This window comes from Rhinolophus sinicus, chromosome 6, assembly GCF_057876585.1.
Source record: "Rhinolophus sinicus isolate RSI-liver-muscle chromosome 6, RSI-T2T, whole genome shotgun sequence".
NCBI classification, from domain to species: Eukaryota; Metazoa; Chordata; class Mammalia; order Chiroptera; family Rhinolophidae; genus Rhinolophus; species Rhinolophus sinicus.
Window position 1 is genome coordinate 14611492 of NC_142506.1, and position 20656 is coordinate 14632147.

At 36.5% G+C, this 20656-nt stretch overlaps 1 protein-coding gene across 4 annotated transcripts in view; it reads right to left on the reverse strand.

Moving 5' to 3' along the window:
- The window catches only part of COL14A1 (collagen type XIV alpha 1 chain), a 199465-nt gene that overhangs the window by 78816 nt on the left and 99993 nt on the right, over window positions 1-20656 (reverse strand). For all 4 annotated transcript variants that reach the window (XM_019716514.3, XM_019716662.3, XM_074317020.2 and 1 more), the window contains exons 23-31: window positions 19676-19792; window positions 13766-13912; window positions 9775-9831; window positions 4956-5095; window positions 2820-2943; window positions 2047-2190; window positions 1056-1220; window positions 433-471; window positions 130-268 (exon numbers count right to left, since the gene is read on the reverse strand). In XM_019716514.3, the coding sequence (XP_019572073.3) occupies window positions 130-268; window positions 433-471; window positions 1056-1220; window positions 2047-2190; window positions 2820-2943; window positions 4956-5095; window positions 9775-9831; window positions 13766-13912; window positions 19676-19792 (1072 nt within the window). The remainder of the gene's footprint in view (window positions 1-129; window positions 269-432; window positions 472-1055; window positions 1221-2046; window positions 2191-2819; window positions 2944-4955; window positions 5096-9774; window positions 9832-13765; window positions 13913-19675; window positions 19793-20656) is intronic.

The following is a 20656-nucleotide window of genomic DNA, read 5'->3' on the forward strand; positions in this document are numbered from 1 at the left end:
ATCATCTGGAAACATATGGAAAATCCTACAGGGACCGATGGATTATAGTCTATCTCAAGTTGACATCATTTTCACATTGCGATATAATAAACACATGATTGGTTTTAATCTCTTGCAATGGAAACATACTTGGTTGGCTGGGAAACCAGAGCATCTTTATGAAGTCGGTAACAAGGATATACATTGAAGGTGCCAGGCTCCATAGAAACCCCTTCCACCGAGGAAAAATCCTTTTCAACCAAACCAAACCTTTCCATCATCTTAAATCCTTTAAAAAAAAACAACCCAGAGACAGAGAAAAAGATTAAACAGGCATTTGGGGATTTTTAAATTTCAAGATTAGTTTGTTAAGAATTAAAAGAAAAATCTGGACCCCGAATGGGAGCTATTTAATACATTTGTATTTGAAAAAAAAATTGCAATGAAGCCTACCAGCAAGATCTATGCCATCCTTGTGCACCAGTGGGCAGGCTGAAACACAAAACACACAATATAAAACCTTAATTTCGATATCTTCCAAATGTATTCTTTTCCTGTCCTGAGAACAGGAAGCTAACATCATCTTTCTGGAAGTCAATTGTGAAGGGAGTCCAAACCAGATGTAGCCATGGTTTTCTGTGGATTCCTCGAGACTGAAATGCTTTTACTTCTCCTATTAAAACCAGAGGGCCATAGTTTCCTTCTCCTCTCCTGGGTCCATTAAAATCCATGGTGGTCACTTAAGAGCATGTGTTGGGACAAGTCTCATTTCTAATGTGTTACCCTGATGAGCAGTCTTAATACATTTTTGCAAACTATTTGCTACAGCTGCTTAAGCAGAATTACTTTTAAACACAGACTCTTTAGGGAAAGTCTTCATCAACCTAAAACTCTAAACCCAGGAGAGGGGAAGGTTACTTCCACGTGCTCCAAATCGTAACACTTAATATGTGCATAACAAACAGCTCTACAAGACAATATTCTTTTCTCAGGTCTAAGGGGACTCAGCATTTAACCGGTATGAAATTGTTCAGCCTTTAAGCAACATGAGGAAGTACTCATTTCAAAGAACTCACTTGCTGATGCGGTTTCACACACAAAAGTAATCAATTCATCTTCAATTTTCCTAAAGGCGTCAAAGTCATCCACAAAGAAGACATGTCGGGCGCTGGGCTTGCTGCCAATGTTAACCAACTCTGAATAGTCTGCATCGGCCACACCAATCGCAAAAATGCTGTAGCCTGTGGCAGAAAGGAAACAGATTCCTGATTACTTTAAATTGCACGAGATACAAATAATGCAATACAAGACATTCAAATGTTTCAAACACATTTACGAAGGAGTACAAGTGGGGGTGGATAATTCATCTTTTACAGTTCATCAGAATTCTGCATGCCCATATGTCATGAAATGATAATTATCCCATCATCCCCTAAAGAAAATTTTCCATTTTAAGGAAACTCAAAAAGGCCAATGCCCCAATTAGTGCCTGAGACAAAATAGTTGCCATTTGAGTAAAACATCTTTATGTCTGCATATTTTTAATAATTATCTTAAAACTTATGAAATGAAGTGTAGTTAAAACAGAGAAGTTATAGATTTTTTTTTTCAGAAGTAGAAACTATTAGTAGGCTTAGCGGCTTGAGGTGGGTCATAGTTCAGTGCTTGGCAAATAAATACTAAATTATTTGCCAGGCATATCTTATACAATGTAATCTTCACAGCAGTCTTCTGAGACTCTCCACGTCACAGAGGATGAGGCTGAGAAGTTTCTGTGATCAGGTTTCATCCCTGGCTTTTTATAATGGTCCTTTTCATAGTATTGCACTGAGCTGCTAGCATTTCTTATACAGGCGTCCTATATGTAGCAAAAGTATTAGAGAAAATACAGCAAAATAATAGATTTGTAACCTGGAACGTATTTTTAAAATCAGACTGTCTAGTTAACATTGAGAAAGATTTAGAAACATTTAAGTCATGCAGATATAGCTTCTCCATTTGTACTCAGAAAACAACAATACTACCATTTTACTGGTAGCCACTATTGGTGATGTATGTACAACTTACCGTCAGATTGCATCTCCCTGGAGATTTTGTCCACATCATCTTGTGAGCGTCCATCAGTTATAACCACAATGACCTTTGGGATGCCTTTTCTGGTACCTGACTCTGCATTGAACAAGGTATCTCGGACATGCTTAATTGCTTTTCCTGAAACAAAGGAAGGCAAGAGTTCAATTTCATTCCCTCCCATTTTTGTTTTCGTGCGGAGGGAAGGAGAGGAACAAAGTTCTTCAATCAATCAAACTCTTTTTTAAAAAAATCTATCATACTATGCCTCAAAAACAGGTCATTTTTGAATGGCTAGATAAAGAAGATGTGGTACATATATACAACGGCACACTGCTAGCCATAAAAAAGATGAAACATTTCCATTTGCAACAACATGGATAGATCTTGAGAGTATTATGCTAAGTGAAATAAGACAGATGGAAAAAGAACTATATGATTTCACTTATATGTGGGACATAAAACAAAAATAAACCAACAAAACAAACTCATAGATACAGACAACAGAATCTTGGTTACCAGAGATGAAAAGAGGTGGGAGCAGGATGAAGAGGGCAAAGAGAGTCAAATACATGGTGACGGAAGGAGACTAGACTATGGGTGGTGAGCACACAATAGAATATACAGATGTCATATTATAAAGTTGTACACCTGAAATTTATATAATATTATTAACCAATGCTACTCCAATAAATATAATTTTTAAAAGGTCATTTCAGTAATTAATAATTCATTTCTTTGGGTCTTAATTGGGCTTTTTTTGGTGTTACCTGTTTTTGTATTTCCTCCTTTGTATGAAATATGTTTAATTGCATCAAGAAGAGTCTCTTTGGTTTTGTAAGTGTCTAGTTTAAATTCTGTTCTGGGGTCATCAGTGAACTGAACCATTGCAACCTGGAAAGAGAAGGTGTGTTTGTTTTTACATATATGGAGACTTCCTTTGGGCCAGAGAACACACACATAAGAACATATTACCAACAATTTTAATTTCTTACTTAACCCAGGCCACAATTTCCTTGATTTAAAATTCCACACACGTTATATACCAAATCTGATGACACATTAAATAGCATTTTTTCTCTAAGTACCTTTTAGAAAGTACTCTCTTTTCAAAATCTCTCTCTAATGCTTGTAGGCCTATGTCACCTCATTTGACAGATGGAAAAATGGCAGCATAGGCCTTGTAACTTGACAAAGGACAGAGAATCAGAATTGGCTTCTTTACAAGGATTTCCTTACGGGGCAAACCCATGAAGTAATTACTACTATTCTACCATTTTACAGATGATGAAACTGAGGCCCAGAAAGCCAAGTAACTTGCACAACAAGATCACAAGAATAGTACCAGCGGAACCAAGAGCTGAAGACAGGTATATTCTCATTCAAAATCTGTGTTGTTAACTACTACAACACACACCTTTCTGGCTTCCTTCCCTATCATTTGCTTTTATGCCTGTGGAACTTCGGGGCCATTTTTAATTTATGGGTTTCGCTTGTTTTTCTGAACTATGATGCGGGGAGTAAACAGAGCATCTTCTGAGGGCTTTCTTTGATTTTTGTGAGCCTTCAACTGCTACCAGTTTACCAAGGTCTACAGCACATGTCACCACCCTTAGGAAACGTTCTGATGCTTCCATTTAAAACAAAACAAATTTCTCCCTCCTTGAAATGCCTCCGCAACTTTATGTATTCTGCTTTTATGGTACCCCTTATAGTCAAATTTTCTCAGCCATTCATTCCCCCAAAATATATTCCAAATCTGTTCATTTTGGTGCAATTCTGCTACCACTCTAGCCCAGGCCTCCATCTCTCCCATGGACCACGGGAGCAGGGTCCTAGCTGGTTTCACCACTTCCACGCTTACCCTTATTGATATGCACACTCCACAAAGCAGTCAGAATAATCTTTTTTAAAAAGCACATGAGATTTTGTCTCTTCTCTCCATACTGTCCACGGGCTTTCCATTGCATTTATGATGACACCCAATCCTTTAATGGGCCACTAGATTCAAGATAGTCTGGTTTTGCCTACTTCTTCCCCCTCCCCTCCTGCCCCTACACATGCTCAGCTGCTATATTCTAGCTACAGGTTTGAGCATCTGAAGCTGCAGAATGGATTCTCATCTTAGGTCCTATGTGCTCACTAACGAACGCCTTGTGTGGAAAGTCTACTGTCAGATCTTCTCTAGATCATTTATACCTCAGTTCAGAAGCCACCTCCTCCAAGAAGCCTTCATGGGCTAGACAATTTAAAATCATCAGCCCGCTCCCACCCTCCCCCACACACACTATTTTAAATAACCCTCAGTGAATTTAAATCATGTCACTCCATTTTCAGAGCTTACATCTCCACCTGTGAATTGATTTACCTATTTCTATCTGTCTCTCCCCCTCTTCTTGTCTATACCTTTAAGAATATGAGCCATGTAATGAGGGACATTGTCTGTCATACTCATTATGACAGTGCTGTATCTGGCCATAATAAATGCTCAATAAACACTTGTTGAATGAACAAATTAATTTGAAGTTCTACTTGGTCTATAGTAGTTTATGGCCACAGCCTCTCTCTTCCAAGATTTTAATGTCTTTGAAGACAGGGAAAATACTGGGTGCATCCAAAAAGAAGATATTCTATTCTAGTACGTATACAAGGAACATCTGTGGGTGTGGCCATTCTAACCTGTCTTAGTTGGCTGACCACGATAGCTTTTAAGGATTCGCATCTTCTCAAGCTCTATCAGGTATCAGTAAGATGTTTCCAAATGTAGACTTGTGTGTCCTCTCATCTAGGGTTGGATATGATCCTTATAGTTCTTTACCTATATCCCCTGACTAAGAGCTATAACAATAGATTAGGATAATATTTTAATGCATAGAATGAATTCATAATTGACGTATGAGCCTTACTTGAGTTCCATCAGTACCAATCTTATTCAGGGCTCCCACCGTGTTATACAGAAAGTCAGTGATCTTGTTGAAATTTTCATCTCCAATACTCCAGGATCCATCCACCATAAACACCAGGTCAGCCTTGGCAGCTTTACATACTGAAGACCAAGAAAAAGTTTTGAATCAGAGAGAAGGGGGGAACACAGTAGGTATTAAATCAACAAAGCAGATGATGATTTCCCTCTGGTCACTCGAGCTCTTTCCCAAAGAAAAGGTATAAATCCTTTAAAGGTCATGTTCCAAGCTCTTGTTTGTTATGCTTCTTGACCACTGTTCTCTTCGATACTCAAGATTCCCATTCATGACTCAGAAGTGTCTAATGAACATGGGGAATTGGAAAGGAAAAACTCTTCCAACCTCAGCCCCAAAGAATAGAAATGAGAGAATAGAAAAATGTGGAACTAAAGTGATTTACAAAGAGGAGAATCAGCCAACACTCTCTAGGGCTGACTGATTTAGAGGAAATCCAAGTGACGGTTCTGTGCACCCTGTTCTCTACTTGTTGAATTAGTAACTTCCGAGCGATTCAACTTCAGCAGGAAGGCATATGACACAACGGAAGCAGATTAACCTACAACTTGATATGCATTAGAGCTGAGGCCATAAGCAAACTTTAATTCCAGCCTTGCTCCATAGATAGACGATGTAGTATAGAATTGTACACTTAAAACCTATATAATTTTACTGACCTATGTCATCCCAATCAATCTAATAAAAAAGAATTTCTGTCTATGCCCTTCTGCCTTTCATTGTTACGGGTCAAAAAATGTACACCAATGCCAGCCCAGAGAAACTATTATCTGTTGGCATCATGACAAATGCCAACACCAACAAACAAGCAATAAACATGCCAACGAAAACCTACTCCACTGAAAGCATTTTTAATTGTCGTTTTTTGGTATCATGTGCTGTTTCAAATTATCTATGTCTCTTTTCTCTTTCATTAAGTAGACCATTGTGGTTGACTGTGTTTCATGATGAAACAAATAATTTACTCTTCAATAATCTGAATCTCCTAAGGTCAGTTACACACAAATATTCTTTGAGATAATGTGCCTTTGTACTTTCTTTAGGGAAAAAAAAAGAAATCATTTGGTTTTTATTTTATTAAGTACAACTTTATTCCCTTAAAGCTATTTACAGTGCAAAATAAACCATCTCTAAGTGAAGTAATATGCCAGGAACAATAAGGGTCTGGTGAGGTTGTTCTCACGAGTTCCATGATTTATAAAATTTTACCAATTTAAGGTTTAAATTGAAAGCTGAAAGGGATCACGAGACCTGCTAATTATAAGCTTATGAAAGAAAACCTGGTCCTCTATTTCCAGGGAAAGATGAAATCTAGATTAGGTTTTACCTTTGAAATGAGAGCTAAATCTATTTGAATATATACTCAAAACAAAAAATTAATAAGTAAAAGAAAATACACCAAAATGCATGAAGAAATTACCTCTGGGATATGAAATTGTGTTTTTAATTTTCTTCTGTGTACTCTTTTCTACTTCTTAACATTTGTTTAATAAATATTCAGTATGACTGAAGGGAAATGGGAGAAGGGGAGAAATACAAGAAAGGGAGTTGGAAAAGAGAGATGAGGGTGGAGAAATAGGGGGCAGGAAAATAATGTTCATTGATGAGGATTCTTGCAGCTGTACAGATAATTTCTTAAACTACAAATCAGTGGCAACCATGTTGCAAGTCCTATATCTTTGCTTGAATGTCTTGTAAAGTGATCCTTTATTATTTTCTACTTCTACTCCCTAAAAGATCTTTACTGTTGATTTTTCACTTTATATGTGGGGGCTCTTCCAGTATCTCCCATTGTCATTACTTCCCAAATATTCGTTGATACAACTGTTATTAAGCCCAATATTGGTAAAGCAGATTCTTTCCTTTTTCATCAACGTTTTTGTGCCTGGTTCAGTATCATTAAGGCTAACATTTTTCTTTTACTCCTTTTATAAGAATGAATCATTCTCTTTATCCCAAATTCAAAGTGTTGCCAAATCCTATAACTTATTATTAAAATAGAATCAGAGGTGATACTGCTGGAAGGGACCTTGACATAACTTGGCTCATTTCCTCCTCTGTCCCTCTACTCCCCAATCAGGTTTAACTGGGAGAATAACAGAATTCCTTAGAACAGTGCTTTCAAACTTGCATGAGCGTTTGAGTTCCCTGTGGATCTTGTTAAAATACAGATTAATGAATTGATTTAGTAGGTCTGGGGTGGGACCCAAGATTCTATATTTCTAAACATCTCTCCCAGGTGATGCTGGTATAGCCATTCTCCCTCTTTTCTTTTTATTCTACATAGTTTAATAACTAATTATGCGGTAATATATGATAACTGCTCTGTTGGCAGTTTACTTACTATATGATTTGTTCACTTCCTATGATTCAGTTTCTTCTTTGGCCTCCATAATAAGCTTTGTTTCAGATGCTTAGTAAATGCTGGTTTCTTAATTTATTTGATGGTCAAGAAAATTTTCCATCTTGTCTACTGACATCTAATGTTTTAAACCTATTTCTGAAAAAGTGAAATTCTCTATTGTTAAACCCCTTTTGTTGGTTGTGCCTATCTCAGCTGCAATATTTATATTAAAATAGCCTGAATTTCCCTGATTTCCCCTTCTCCCTGGTTGTTAAAAATAAAACTAGAATTTATCTGTAAATAAATAAATAAATATATATATAAAATATCCAGTATGGCTTTAATAATAATTTACAGACTTTTTAATTAAATGTATGTAGGACAAATAGAGCACAAAGTGAATAATGCATTCAAGTGGCAAAAGCCCACCATCTAAAACCACCCTGGCAAAAATTTCTACTTTGTTGATTCTTACTCTCACAGACCCTTCCAAATCACACATCTTCCACGAGCATTCATAACTTTTTGCCAAATAACCACCAAGCTCAGCTATAAATAAAAATACTCTGACCTCAAAGAGTTCTGTAATATCTGCATCAGAAATGTCTAATTAGGAAATTCTTCAATCAGGATTCTGTTTTCAGTTCCAGTCGTGACAATCATCATAGATATCACGACTAGAGAAGGCTAGGTATGAAAAAGGAAGAGGAAAGAGTCTGGCATTCCAGGTAGAATAAATAGCATTAAAAGATGCAGGACAGCGTAAGACATGTACGGGAACCCTGAGTTGTACAATTGTGCTCTTACCTAACAGAGGATGGGAAATGATGTCTCCAAGTAGGGTGATGGCTGAAGACTCTGCATAGTGTGCTAGGAAGGATGCTGAACTTTATTAGACTGTCTCATTGCCTCTTTGTTTCCTTGACCCTTACACTCTCCATCATTGACCCCACTGACTTTCAGCTCTTATAAGACAGGAACAACTTATTTTTCTTTGTATCCCTGATAGGTAATAGGTATTTTTAAACGCATGATGATTGGAAGACCACTTCCAAAACAACCTTCCAACTATGTGTTCAAACCATCCTCTCCATTCCACCACGATTATCTTTCTCAAATACAGATTTCCTCAGGTCAGCCTCCCTTCACAAAACTTCTCATGGCATACCATTTCCTATCGGATAAAACCCAGACTTCTTGTTCAGGCACAAAGACCACTTCATGACTCTACCTTCCCCCTTTTCCATGTATCATACTAGCACTTCTAGTTCCCCAAACATATTATGTGCTTAGATCGCTCCATGACTTTGAATGCTGTTCTCCCCATTATTTACCTGGAAAACTCATTCTTCAAAATGTAAATCAAATTCCTCCTCCTTCTTTACAAGTAATTAACCTGCAACAGCACTAACTATTCTCATTTCTGCGCTACCATAGTATAATCTTCATTTTCTAACTCGTATCCTCAACTGGTAATTGCCCAGGCAAACACCTATCCTCTTGCAATACTGGGAATAAGCAAAGAGCAGCAATCATATATTATTATTGTATTCCAAGTGCCTAGCATTAGAGCTTTGAGAATGCATAGTAGGGTTAATAAATGTTCATTAATGGAATGAAAAAAAATATTAACAATGACTACTGTGTAAGAGGTGATAAGGAACTCTTGTGATGAAGACAGAAAGAAACAACTGGGAGAGGCATTTCAGAGGTAAACTGGGAAAATATCACCCTGTCTACAGAATTACAAACTAGAGCCTCACTCACAAATTATGTAACTATTCTTCTCTAGTGAGCATTTACTACTATGATATTTTCAATAAATATGAAGTAATTCTATTAGAAAATCTACCTTGTGTATACAGAATCTATAATTAAATCGATTTTTCTTTTCTTTTTTTTTTTAACTTTTGTTTATTTTAAATGTTTTTCCAGGACCCATCAGCTCCACATCAAGTAGTTGTTTCAATCTAGTTGTGGAGGGCGCAACTCATACTGGCCCATGCGGGTATCGAACCGGCAACCCTGGTGTTACAAGCATCGCGCTCTAACCAACTGAGCTAACCACTCGCCCCCTATTTTTCCTTTTTTTTAATTCAATATGTTTGATATATAATATTCTGTAAATTTAAGGTTATATATTATAGTATGGGTGCCTCTGTAGCAATATTTAGCACCTCTATCACGTTACATAATTTTAGTATAATATTGTTGTAAATATTCATCATGTTGTACATTAGATCCCTATGTCTTATTTATTGCTGGTTAGAAGTTTGTATCCTATCAGAGTTTGATAAGGATTTGTATTAAGGAGAAAATATCTTTTATCAATACCTCAGTTTTTAAATGAACACCAACGAAACCTTAAACCACAAATCACATCATTATTGTATTATTCTTTACCTTCTTTTGCTGGTGGAATGGTCGGAGGAAAAGTAGGTGGTTGAGTAGGAAGTGATTCTGTAAAGGCGAGGGAGAAAGAACATCAATTAGCCATCTCATCTGTGGCAAAAAAAGGGAGGTCACAAGGTGGTAATTTTTCAGGGGAGTCAATGGTTGCAACAGTTCCTTCTTTGAGAATTTAGTGAATTTAGTGACTACTATAAATCAGCCAGAGCCTGGGAAAACTGGTTCCATCCATCAGACTCAACCTCAGATTGAAGGCTTGAAATGCCCGTTTGCCACAATTCAGTTAACCCAGCAGGAGTGAATGTAATCAAACTGTCAACTACAGAGTGGTCCTGATGCGATTTAAGGCACAAATCCTGCCAAACTATTTCAGATTAGTCTCTGGCTGCTTTCACACATACAATACACTTCATTTCCATTCTGCCTAAGGAAGGACTGACCATCAATCCTTGGTCAATGGCACGTTCCCCCTTTTCACCCTACAGCCCCAGGATGTGGTCCCAGAGGGAATCTGATTCACCCTCCATTCTGCTCAGACTGTATCTGGAAAACTTTCAGTTCTGAAGAACAAATGGAAGAACATCAGCTACCATGTGTCCAGATCAGCTCAACTCTGATGCTGAGGGATGAGAAGTCCATGTAAAGTGGAGGTGTGGGTTGGTTAAAGAACCTGGGGATCATTAATCAGAGTGATGACGATCATACAGGTTCACGTGGCAAATCACCAGGAAGTTATGTCATCATTAGGGAAGCACCCTAAATAGTAACTGTATGTATTCTTTTCTATTCTTATTTGACATTAAAAATTTAAGAAAAACTGGAAAAAAAAAACACATCTTTTTTTTATCCCAGTTTAATATGTAGTAAAACCCTTGATTAATCATAGCCATTCATGTTCAGCCTCTGGAGACATAAGTACCAAAGAGCTGGAAGGATTGGAGCTCAGGCCGACTGGTTGTGTGCCGGGAATGTTGTAAAGGGAATTCCTTCACTGGCAGGAAGGTTGGAAGACATGGATTTTAAGGTCTCTTCCAAATTTAAGAGCCAATAAAATAAAATTGAGTCAAATGATTCAACATTTTAAAGAATGAGGTAACTGTATATTACTGATATGGAAAAAAATGCTAGACATTAATTATTAGGTGAAATGAAGCAAGTCATAGAATACTATGGTACGATTCCATTTGTGAAACATAAAGAACAAAAAAAATTCTATCTGATACATATATCTATATATCTATATCTATTTTCTAACTCATATCTGTATCTAACTCATATCATATATCTAACTCATATATTCTAACCCATAACTATATCTATAGATATCGATATAGATATATAGATATATGCATCAGGTAGACTGTCTTGAAGGAGACTAAGCTGGTACAAATAAGTATTTCTGGGAAGGAAGAATGGAAAAAGAAGGGGGTTGACAATACACTTTACACCCTATGTTGTATTATTATGAACATATATCACTTTTATCTTGTAAAGACAATTTTGTGAAACTAAAAACTTTCACAAGTAAAAAGAAAATCAGAAATCTTAATCCTAAAACTAGAATCGCAACACATTCTTGAAAGCACCCCAGAATGCCAGATTTGTTTATCTTAATATTCGTGGAAATTAAGATTTGTGCAACTTCTTTAATACAGAAAATTGAGGCCTATCCTAAGTTCAGTCAATAAATAAATCCAGAACCAAACCAACGAGAGGCTGTGGCAGGCAGATCAATATGTTTGGGCCGAACATTTGGTCAAAGAACCCCTTGGGTAAGAAGAACAATAAACTGGTGACACATGTTTATATTCTCTACGTGGCGTACAGATGGTCGCTGTCTTCGGTATGTGAGGGGCCGTCACATAGAGGAAGACTCAGTCTTGATCTGCACGGCTTCAAAAGGTTGAACTAGAGCCAGTGGGTAGAATTTGCAAAAAGGCAGATGTCCTCAACATAAGGAAGACATTTACATCAAACAGAGCTATCTGACTTAACCCTGAGTTGGTAGTTAACAGTTGTCGGGTAAAGAGAAGGGAAGTGGACTAGGGGTCCCAAACTCAAATGTTTTCAAAGGTCAGGCAAGTAATGAATATGAACACAGAACTAGCCTAAACATTAAGCAGTAGCTCACTTGAGAGCATAAACATTGTCTAAGAGACAGCAGTTACTTCGTCCAGTAGATTGGCACCCTGAGGACATGTGTGCCCTGTCTGCAGAGCTTTTGAATTTTCAAAATGCTTTAAAGCTTAGAGAGAAAAAAATTCACATGGCCCAGAGAAAACATACCCCACCCCATGTCACTTTGTGACTCACAAGTGATGACAAAAAGTACTTGTTCCAGAAGATACAAATTGAAAAACTGTTCAACAGATTGTCTTTTACTGTATCTTACCACCAGCACTGGTGCTAAGAGAGTAGGCATTTAATTTTACTGATAAGCAAAAAGAACTTCAGAGATGTTGAATTGCCCAAGGCCACAATGCTAGAAAGGGCCCCCACCGAACCTGTTTGACTCAATCTTGTGCACTACTGGGTCTCTAATAACTTTAAAATTATATGATCTTCTATCCATAAGCGAGAATTCTAATCAGCAATAAAAAGAAACAAACTACTAATGCATTCTACAACATGAATAAACCTCAAAAACATATGCTAAGTGAAAGATGCCAGATGCAAAAGATCACATATTGTATATTTCCATTTGTATGAAATGTCCAGAAAAGGCAAACACATAAGAAAAGAAAGTAAATTCCCTGGGACTGCAGATGGGATAGGGGACTGACTACTCTGAATGGACATGAAAGATCTCTTTGGGTTGATAAATTAGACTATAAATGTTCTAATATTCTAAATATTATTTAGATAATGTTATTTAGATAAATGTTCTAAAATTAGACTGTAGTAATGGCTGTCCAACTCTTCTCTTTGTACTAAAAAAGTATTGGATTGTATACTGATAATGGGTGAATTTTATGGTATGTAACATATCTCAAAAATAAACGTGTAATATAAAATGTTGAATATTTCAGTGTTATGCAATAAAGTATATTTTAAAAAGTAGATGATTCAATTTATTATATTTTGACTTTCTGTGTTTGAAAGTCACACACTGACGATGAATTCTTTCTGTGTGTGCTAGATCAACTGGAAGACTGATACACAGGCAGCAGAACGTTCTAAACGTCAAATAGATAATAGAAGGGCTTCCAAGAAAGTCCGTTGCCCACTACCTAGTCAGACACAAATCCTCAAGGATTTCCAGTTTACGTTCAAGATTCTGAGTTAAGCACACCAATGCCCCCAGAATTCACTACAACTCAAACCATTTTAATGTTTGTGGCCTCTAGGTCAGGAATCCTTGATTAAAAGCCATTCCAAGAAGTTGACACCCTCCTTGCTCTTTAGAACATGTAAAAAGTGCTTTGTTTTAATTTTATACTTTGCCTTTCCCTTCAGTGCATTAGATCTGCAGCCAACTTGAAAAACAGGCACAAGAGGTTCTGAAGGAGGCATTAACTCTAGGGTCAGCCAGCTGAAACATGTTGGCTCCATGCCCACCTTCATGGCTGTGGTAATATACCATTGTTTCAATGTCAAGACCCAGTCCTTAAATTTCATTTCACGCTCCACATACCACAAATATTCCTTATGGATATAGATCACAATATAGGTCATTGTTTTAAGCACTCTGCCAACATACAGCCTTAGTCCTTTGTGAAGCATATGGAGGATGGGGAAAACAAACCATACAGATGACATCACTGGGCCACATGCAGTGAATTCTGGGACTCGATAAGGGAGCCAAACTTGTATTACCAAAAAAAGAAAAAAAAAAAGAAAAAAAACCCAAAAAAACTTGTATTACAGATATTCCTGGGCAGCAATAGCTAATATTTTTCTAAGTGGAATAAGGTTTTTGAACCAAAAACAGGATGTCTAAAAACTGTTCAGAAACAGGGATCGAGAGAGAAGACACTAGACTTACGTGTTTTTTCCATTATGCTCACGCTGGGTCCCTCAATCTCCTGAAGCTTTGTGTAAACGCTGATTTTATATTGTGAATCAGGCTGAAGTCCATAAAAGCAATGCCTGGTTGTCCCTCCCCCCACAGTAGATTCTTGCTTTTGTGTATCTGTAATGAAAACAAAATCAAACACACACATAAAAAATTTTAAAAAACAGCCATCAGTAGATGATTTGCTTCTAAAATGCTTAATATGCATGGCCAAATCAGATAACTCCAGGATTATTACATTTGTTTGAGGTATTGTATCATATAATTGGATAAAAGGAAAAGTTACTGCTACAGTGTTTCCCCAAAAATAAGACCTAGCCAGACAATTAATATAAGACTTGGTCTTAATAATATAATATAATGTAATGTAATATAATATAATATAATATAATACCGGGTCTTATATTAATTTTTGCTCCAAAAATGCATTAGAGCTGATTATCTGGCTAGGTCTTATTTTCGGGGAAACACGGTACCATGAAAAGACCAATTATGCATATTTCCCTCTAGAATGATCTTCATCTGATCCATAAGTTGCACCTATTTAGTCAAAGCTTTATATGGCTTTATTTCTAGAAATTTAAAAACCAGTGTTAAAAAACTGCATTGCACCCCAATAAATTTAAAAAAAAACTGCATTGATTAAATAGATTACACACATTATTTAGTGGTTAAAAAGAACTCCTTCAAAATGTTATTTGCAGTTTATTAAATATAAACAAAATATAGAAAACATAAAAACAAACCAGTTGCTTCTTTAAGCGCAAAATGCAAAAATGTTAAATGCCTATTTTTTCCTATTTTGAAAGTATAATACCTATTACATCTCAATCTATATTTTAACATATATAAGAACAAAACACATTTTTTTGTGGTGTGTGTATATATATGTGCATATACACTGCTATATACATATGTTAGAACAAAGATGACAATGCCATTTGTATATATTTGTCTGTGGACAAATCCTGATTATTAAAAAATATAAGTAAATTTGTTCAGTGGAATTTGAAATTTATTTTATAATTGTGAATATTAAAGTGCATCAAAAGTGAACTTTATAATATAATCTTTAGTAATATATTTGTTCAGAATGAATTAAAGTCTACCTCAAGAATTTCTTTATCATATATTTTGCAAAATGATGAAATGAAAAAATGGTTAAGGTGTTTGTGAAATTATATATTGCCGTGAAAGGTGTTTAATAAGAAGAAAAATGTTAGTAACCCTGCAATCCGCTGATGTCCAAGTTCGGCTGGCTCCAAACCCCACAATAGCTGCTTCTTTTTTAACCCTTAACCACAATTTGGAGCCTCTTGCAAGCTTCTGTGAACCACCTGTAATACAAACATTTCCTAAATCCTATTCATGAATCATATTTATCTATCTCCTTAAAAGCTTCCAGGGACTCTCCTGGAATCAATTCTAGAAATGTATTTTTCTGTCATCTCCTATTTTTCATGGATACCCATGCACTTTATAGACTCTTGACAATGAGAATATAAATGGGCTTTACTGCTAAAGAAAAATCTACCAACCATTGGAAAACTGGAACGGTCACTGTAAAATTAATGGGAAACAGTATGGTTTGATTCCCAATACTAACAAAGAGGGGATACATGAATGGGGGTGTATCCATGTTGCTTTTGGCATGTGTGATTCAGGTTTAATGGCTTTGCCTTAAAGTAAAACATTTAAACTGATCAAATGATGACTAATTCCCTCAACCCCTTGTGCCAAAAGCAGGGAGTTAATTTATTTTTTTGGAACAGTTAAAAAAATTCTGTCTTTGTGCATTCATGCTTATGAAGCAAAGCTAAATACATTCTCAGGGTTAATTATCATGCTGATAATGATGCCCCTGATTGGACTCACCAAATGTCCTAAGAGTAGTCACTGAGGTCCACATGTAAAGAGTATCCAGAATCCAGGATACACTGCTGAAATTTCACGATATAAATGCTTCCATTCCCTAGGTCTCTCAAAACCGACCCCCAATTATAGCGTCACTGCTTAAACCAGTTTAATCTTAAGAATAGGTTTTGTTTCATATGATCTTTGGGGGTTGGAGTGGGGATGGGGAGAGCTTGTGTGTAGTGAGGTAGACTCCGCCCTGTGCTGCAGTTCCCTTTATTAATGGGTGATACAGCAACATTGACATCTCAACACCTACGGAGGGAAGACAAGCTGATCATCCTTTGAAACTTTCTTTTCAGCAGGCGAGAAAGAAATTCACCAGGCTATGGAGATGAGGGAGGGAATGCAGTTTGGGCTCACGTGGTGTATAAATACATGGACTTGAAGGGAAATGCTCTATCCAACCTCGGGTGCCAAGTCAACTCAAAAACAGCTGGAGAAAGACACAGAACTCCAGAGAAAGACACAGAACTCTGCAAAGCTAACGGAGCAGCTCTCGTGGGGTTCTGAGTTACCCAAGACCAACCAAAAATCACTGACACTGGTCTATCCCGACCATTAACCAAAAGCTTACAATTTAATTTGGCGAGTGGATGAGTGACTCAAAAGCAGATTTTATTTCGGTGTCTCCTGAGAAGACCTTATCCTTCTGGTAATTTTCTTTTTTTTTTTTTTTTGGTCTTGGCTATGAAAAATGTCATAATATTTACATGGGTAGAGGATATCTGTTGTTTTTGCCTGTGTTGCATCTAATCTCTCTTTCCTTGATTCCGTTCTTCCCCATTCTTGGTCTCTATGATTTGGGAAGAAGTAAATAGCAACCCTACCTCCTCCTCATGATGCAGGGGTGGGAAAACACCAGGTCTGACCACTTAATTTCATGCCCTTGAACTCAACGGCAGATTCAGAGGCATCTGACACAAACCAAATCAATATGACTCAGTTCCTGGACTTTTGTCAGAATTATTGAGAAAGAGAAGATCTCTTTTAATGGAGACTGTGAAGCTGGAAGCTGGGAAAATGTAATTCTGGGTCTAATTGGGGTCACCTCACAGAATCAAGCTGAGCCTGAAGGTAGGCAGAGGACAGCAGAGCAGAGAGATGAAGCAAGGCTTAATCTTGGTGACACTGTTTGAACCTCTAGATCAGATGTGCCTGAAGTCAGATACTTTTGAACTTCTCAGTATATTGGTCAATAAATTGACCCTTTCTTTGGCGTAAGTCTGCACTTATTTATCTGCCTGTTTGCCACTTACAAACAAACAAACCTGAATGCTGCAGTATGATGACTTTGTTCACCAAAACTTCAGAAATTTGTAGGGATTGCCTCAGATAAAAGCCTTAAAAGAAGTCATTTTAGAGAAACTTAAGTTCAGAGAAGAAAGCTGACCAGCAACTAGGGTTAAAACAGAAGTCTCTCCACTGACTTCATCTCAGAACACAACTGCATGTGACAGACCATAGGGAATATATTAGGTTGGTGCAAAAGTAATTGCGGTTTTTGCAGGGGTTTTTTTTTTTTTTTTTAATTATAATTTTGCACCAACCTAATTGGAAAAAAACAAACAAACTGGAAAATATTACCTATGAAATAGTAGGAATTTGTCAGAGGCATTCAGAAATAGGTCTGCCTGGGGGAAAGCTTTTCTCCATCACATGGAGGAATTAGGTCCCATTTGTCTCTAGTATTTCCTTTGGGGTGCAAGGACTAAAATTTCTGCAGAGGTAACTCATGTAGCCATGGAAGAATGGGCATCTGACCACAAGTCCTGCAAAGGCAGTGGTCAGGATGATGATCACATCTCTCTGTAAGACTACTCCTTGACCTAAATAAACTGTGTAAGTTAAAATATTTAAATATATTCCCTACTGCTATCGCCAATCTCATTCCCCACCTCCCAACACTCCTTTTTGAGGCTATCAGTTAGAATCTGTTGCTGTTTGGTTGGTTAATATTCAGTTAGACAACAGTGTAAATGAGATGTAGGCTAATTGGGTTCATAAATGTCTCAGCTATAAATGTTGACAAATACACAGAACAACATTTTTGTTCACTCTTGTTTAATTGAACTATTGAGGTTCTGTTCAAGAGGTTTGGGGCAGCTTGAAAATAATATGGAAGGAGTACACGTAAGCCTAACTTGAAGATAAGAAGGAAATGTGGACTCATTTTTTTGCTAGAAAGATCTTGGCTTCAAAAAGAACTTATTCAGGTTTTGGATTACCAGATCAATGTTATCAGACGTGTCAGTCACATCCTCTGATAAGAATCCAGGGCTATTTTGCAAATATGCTAAACTAAAAGCATTCAGTAAAAAAATACCTATGCATTTCACCAATTCCCCTGATAAGCCATTTTTGATACAATTTCATGTCAACCTATATAATTACAATTTTTATGAAAGACAATGAATATCCTAAAGAGCCTATGTTCCTTCATGTCAACATAGTAAAATGTTATAAAAAGATAAAAGTGTAAGGAGTGCTTTAGCAGTGTGATTTTTATCCTTAGCATTTTTTTAAAGCTTAACACATACCACTAAATGTCCACGCTTTCCTAATAAAGTGTGACTTAGCTAGTCTTTTAACTCTACATGAAACATAACTCGTCAAGACTTCATAGCTTCAGATAGCTGCATATCTTCTGTCTGCTTGGGTTTAAGCATGCCATAAATCATATTAAATACAACCACCAAATCCATGTGACTTGTCCTGATTTTCCTTTACTTGGTGTTTATTCCGGACTAAAGCCACTCCCATATATTTAGCCAATGTCAGGCTAAAAGGATTCCTAGGGGATCATACACAGGAAATCAAGGAATTAGCGGTGTTGGTTGAAGTGGGCAGAATCGCTTCCGGTGTTGCTCATATTCTATTCTCATATCCTCAGAGGATTTCCAAATGGTCTCAGATCTCACTAAACTGTGTTTCCATTTTCTGGATTGGATCAAAAGTGGGATTTCTGCATTTTGAATGTAGTTATGGCCAGGGATATAGGCTACTAAACACAGTCCTAGCCAGACTCCAAAAAAGTAGCTCCTCCTTGTTTTTTGTTTTGTTGTTGTTTTAAATGAGGAAACCATGATCATTTGTCCAAACAGAAAACTTTTTAAAACAATTTTATTAACAAGATTGAAAGATTAAAAAGAATCATTTGGGATTCTCTAGTGTCTCTTAGGTCCTCCAAACATAACAAGACATATCTTTTCCACTGATAATAAAAATCTGATTAAAGTAATTGTCATTACTTGATCTCATCTTCTGAACATTATCTATGTTGAAAATATAAAAAGAGGATTAAAAGCACCTCAAAAATCACTTTTTGGGAATCATCCTTTTGTTGTTGTTCTTGATAGTTTAATAAAAATAAGCAGACATTTTTAGTGTTTCAACTTGGAAATAAAGTCCCAAATTGTAGATGTACTTGAGAACTGTAATGCTGAAGACCTTGTCCTGGGTGGCACAGATATAGTATACCACCTCTTGAATGAGAGTTTGTTTTTCACCAATTATCCCCAAAAGTAAAAAGAATCACTAAGGAAAATATTAAAGTCAAACCTAGGTCCCCATGGAGCAAATACCAAAATAACAGCACCCTCTAATTTTAATGTATGTTAGTCCTGGCTATTTGGTTCCTAATACCAATAGCAGCTAACATTTCTCAGACTCTTAATATGTGCAAAGCACTGTTGCAAGGGTTTTACACAGATTTATCTCAGCTGAACAAGATCAGCACTATGGTTCTACCCATTAACAGATGAGAAAGTGAGAAAGTAGAGGTTGGAGAGGTTAAAAATTGGCTTAACCAACTATTTGACTCCATATTCTCCATGATCCATAAGACGGTATTGCCTCTTTAATGAGAAGGCTCTTGTCTAATGTTATGTGCATGATGTCCAGTGATTTGCACAAAACTAAGTACACAAAGGCTTGACAAACAGTGAGGTGATGAATTGCACTTACCCTGGATGGATTCGATAACTATCCGGTAGGCAGTGGCGTGACGGTGTATCTGCCACTGAGTACACAAGCTGGTCATTTGAATCTGGTCTGCTTGAAGATTGGTCACACCCAAAAACACTATAAGGAAATAGAAACATAACCGTGTCACATGGCAGACAATACTACAAATGTCCCCAAGTCTGAAATGAACTTTAACATGATAAAACTCTAATTCAAAGTTTCTTAGTGAGAGTGGAATAGCCATCAATTCACAACAAATTGTTGCACAAGATAACTATTTTATGACATGAAAAAGCAACTGTAAAACATTATGTATTATACAGTCTGTCTGACAGTGGTAAACAAAAAAGAAAATATATATTCAGAGGGAAAAAAACTAGATGCAACGGGTTAACGGGGTCAAATGTATGATGATGGAAGGAGAACTGACTCTGGGTGGTGAACACACAATGTGAGATATAGATGATGTATTACAGAATTGTACACTTGAAACCTATTTTTACTGACCACTGTCACCCCAATAAATTTTAATTAAAAATATCAAAATAATAATAACAATAATAAAAACTAGATGCAATGGATGGTGAAATTATGAGTGATTTTTAATCTTCCCTCTTTGTGTTTTTTAATATTCAAAAGTTAACATATGATACCTTTATAATAAAAATTTAAATACAATATGTACTTATCTACCGCTGAAACATAGCGATGGCTTAAGTAAAAGGGAAGAGAACAAAGTAGACAAAATGGAAGTCTCACTCAAATAGGAGTAGTTTTATAAGGACTGACCTTCAAAACATGACTGAATGAGAATGCACAAATTTTTGAAAATTTAAAAATGAAAATTTTAACACATATAACAAAAGAATTAGAAAGAACAAATACATAGATTCCTATTAATCTTAGAACACTGTGGTATTCAAAAATAATTCACCAAAAGGTTATTTTGGAAAGCAGTAAAAATATCGTTTCTCCTTATAA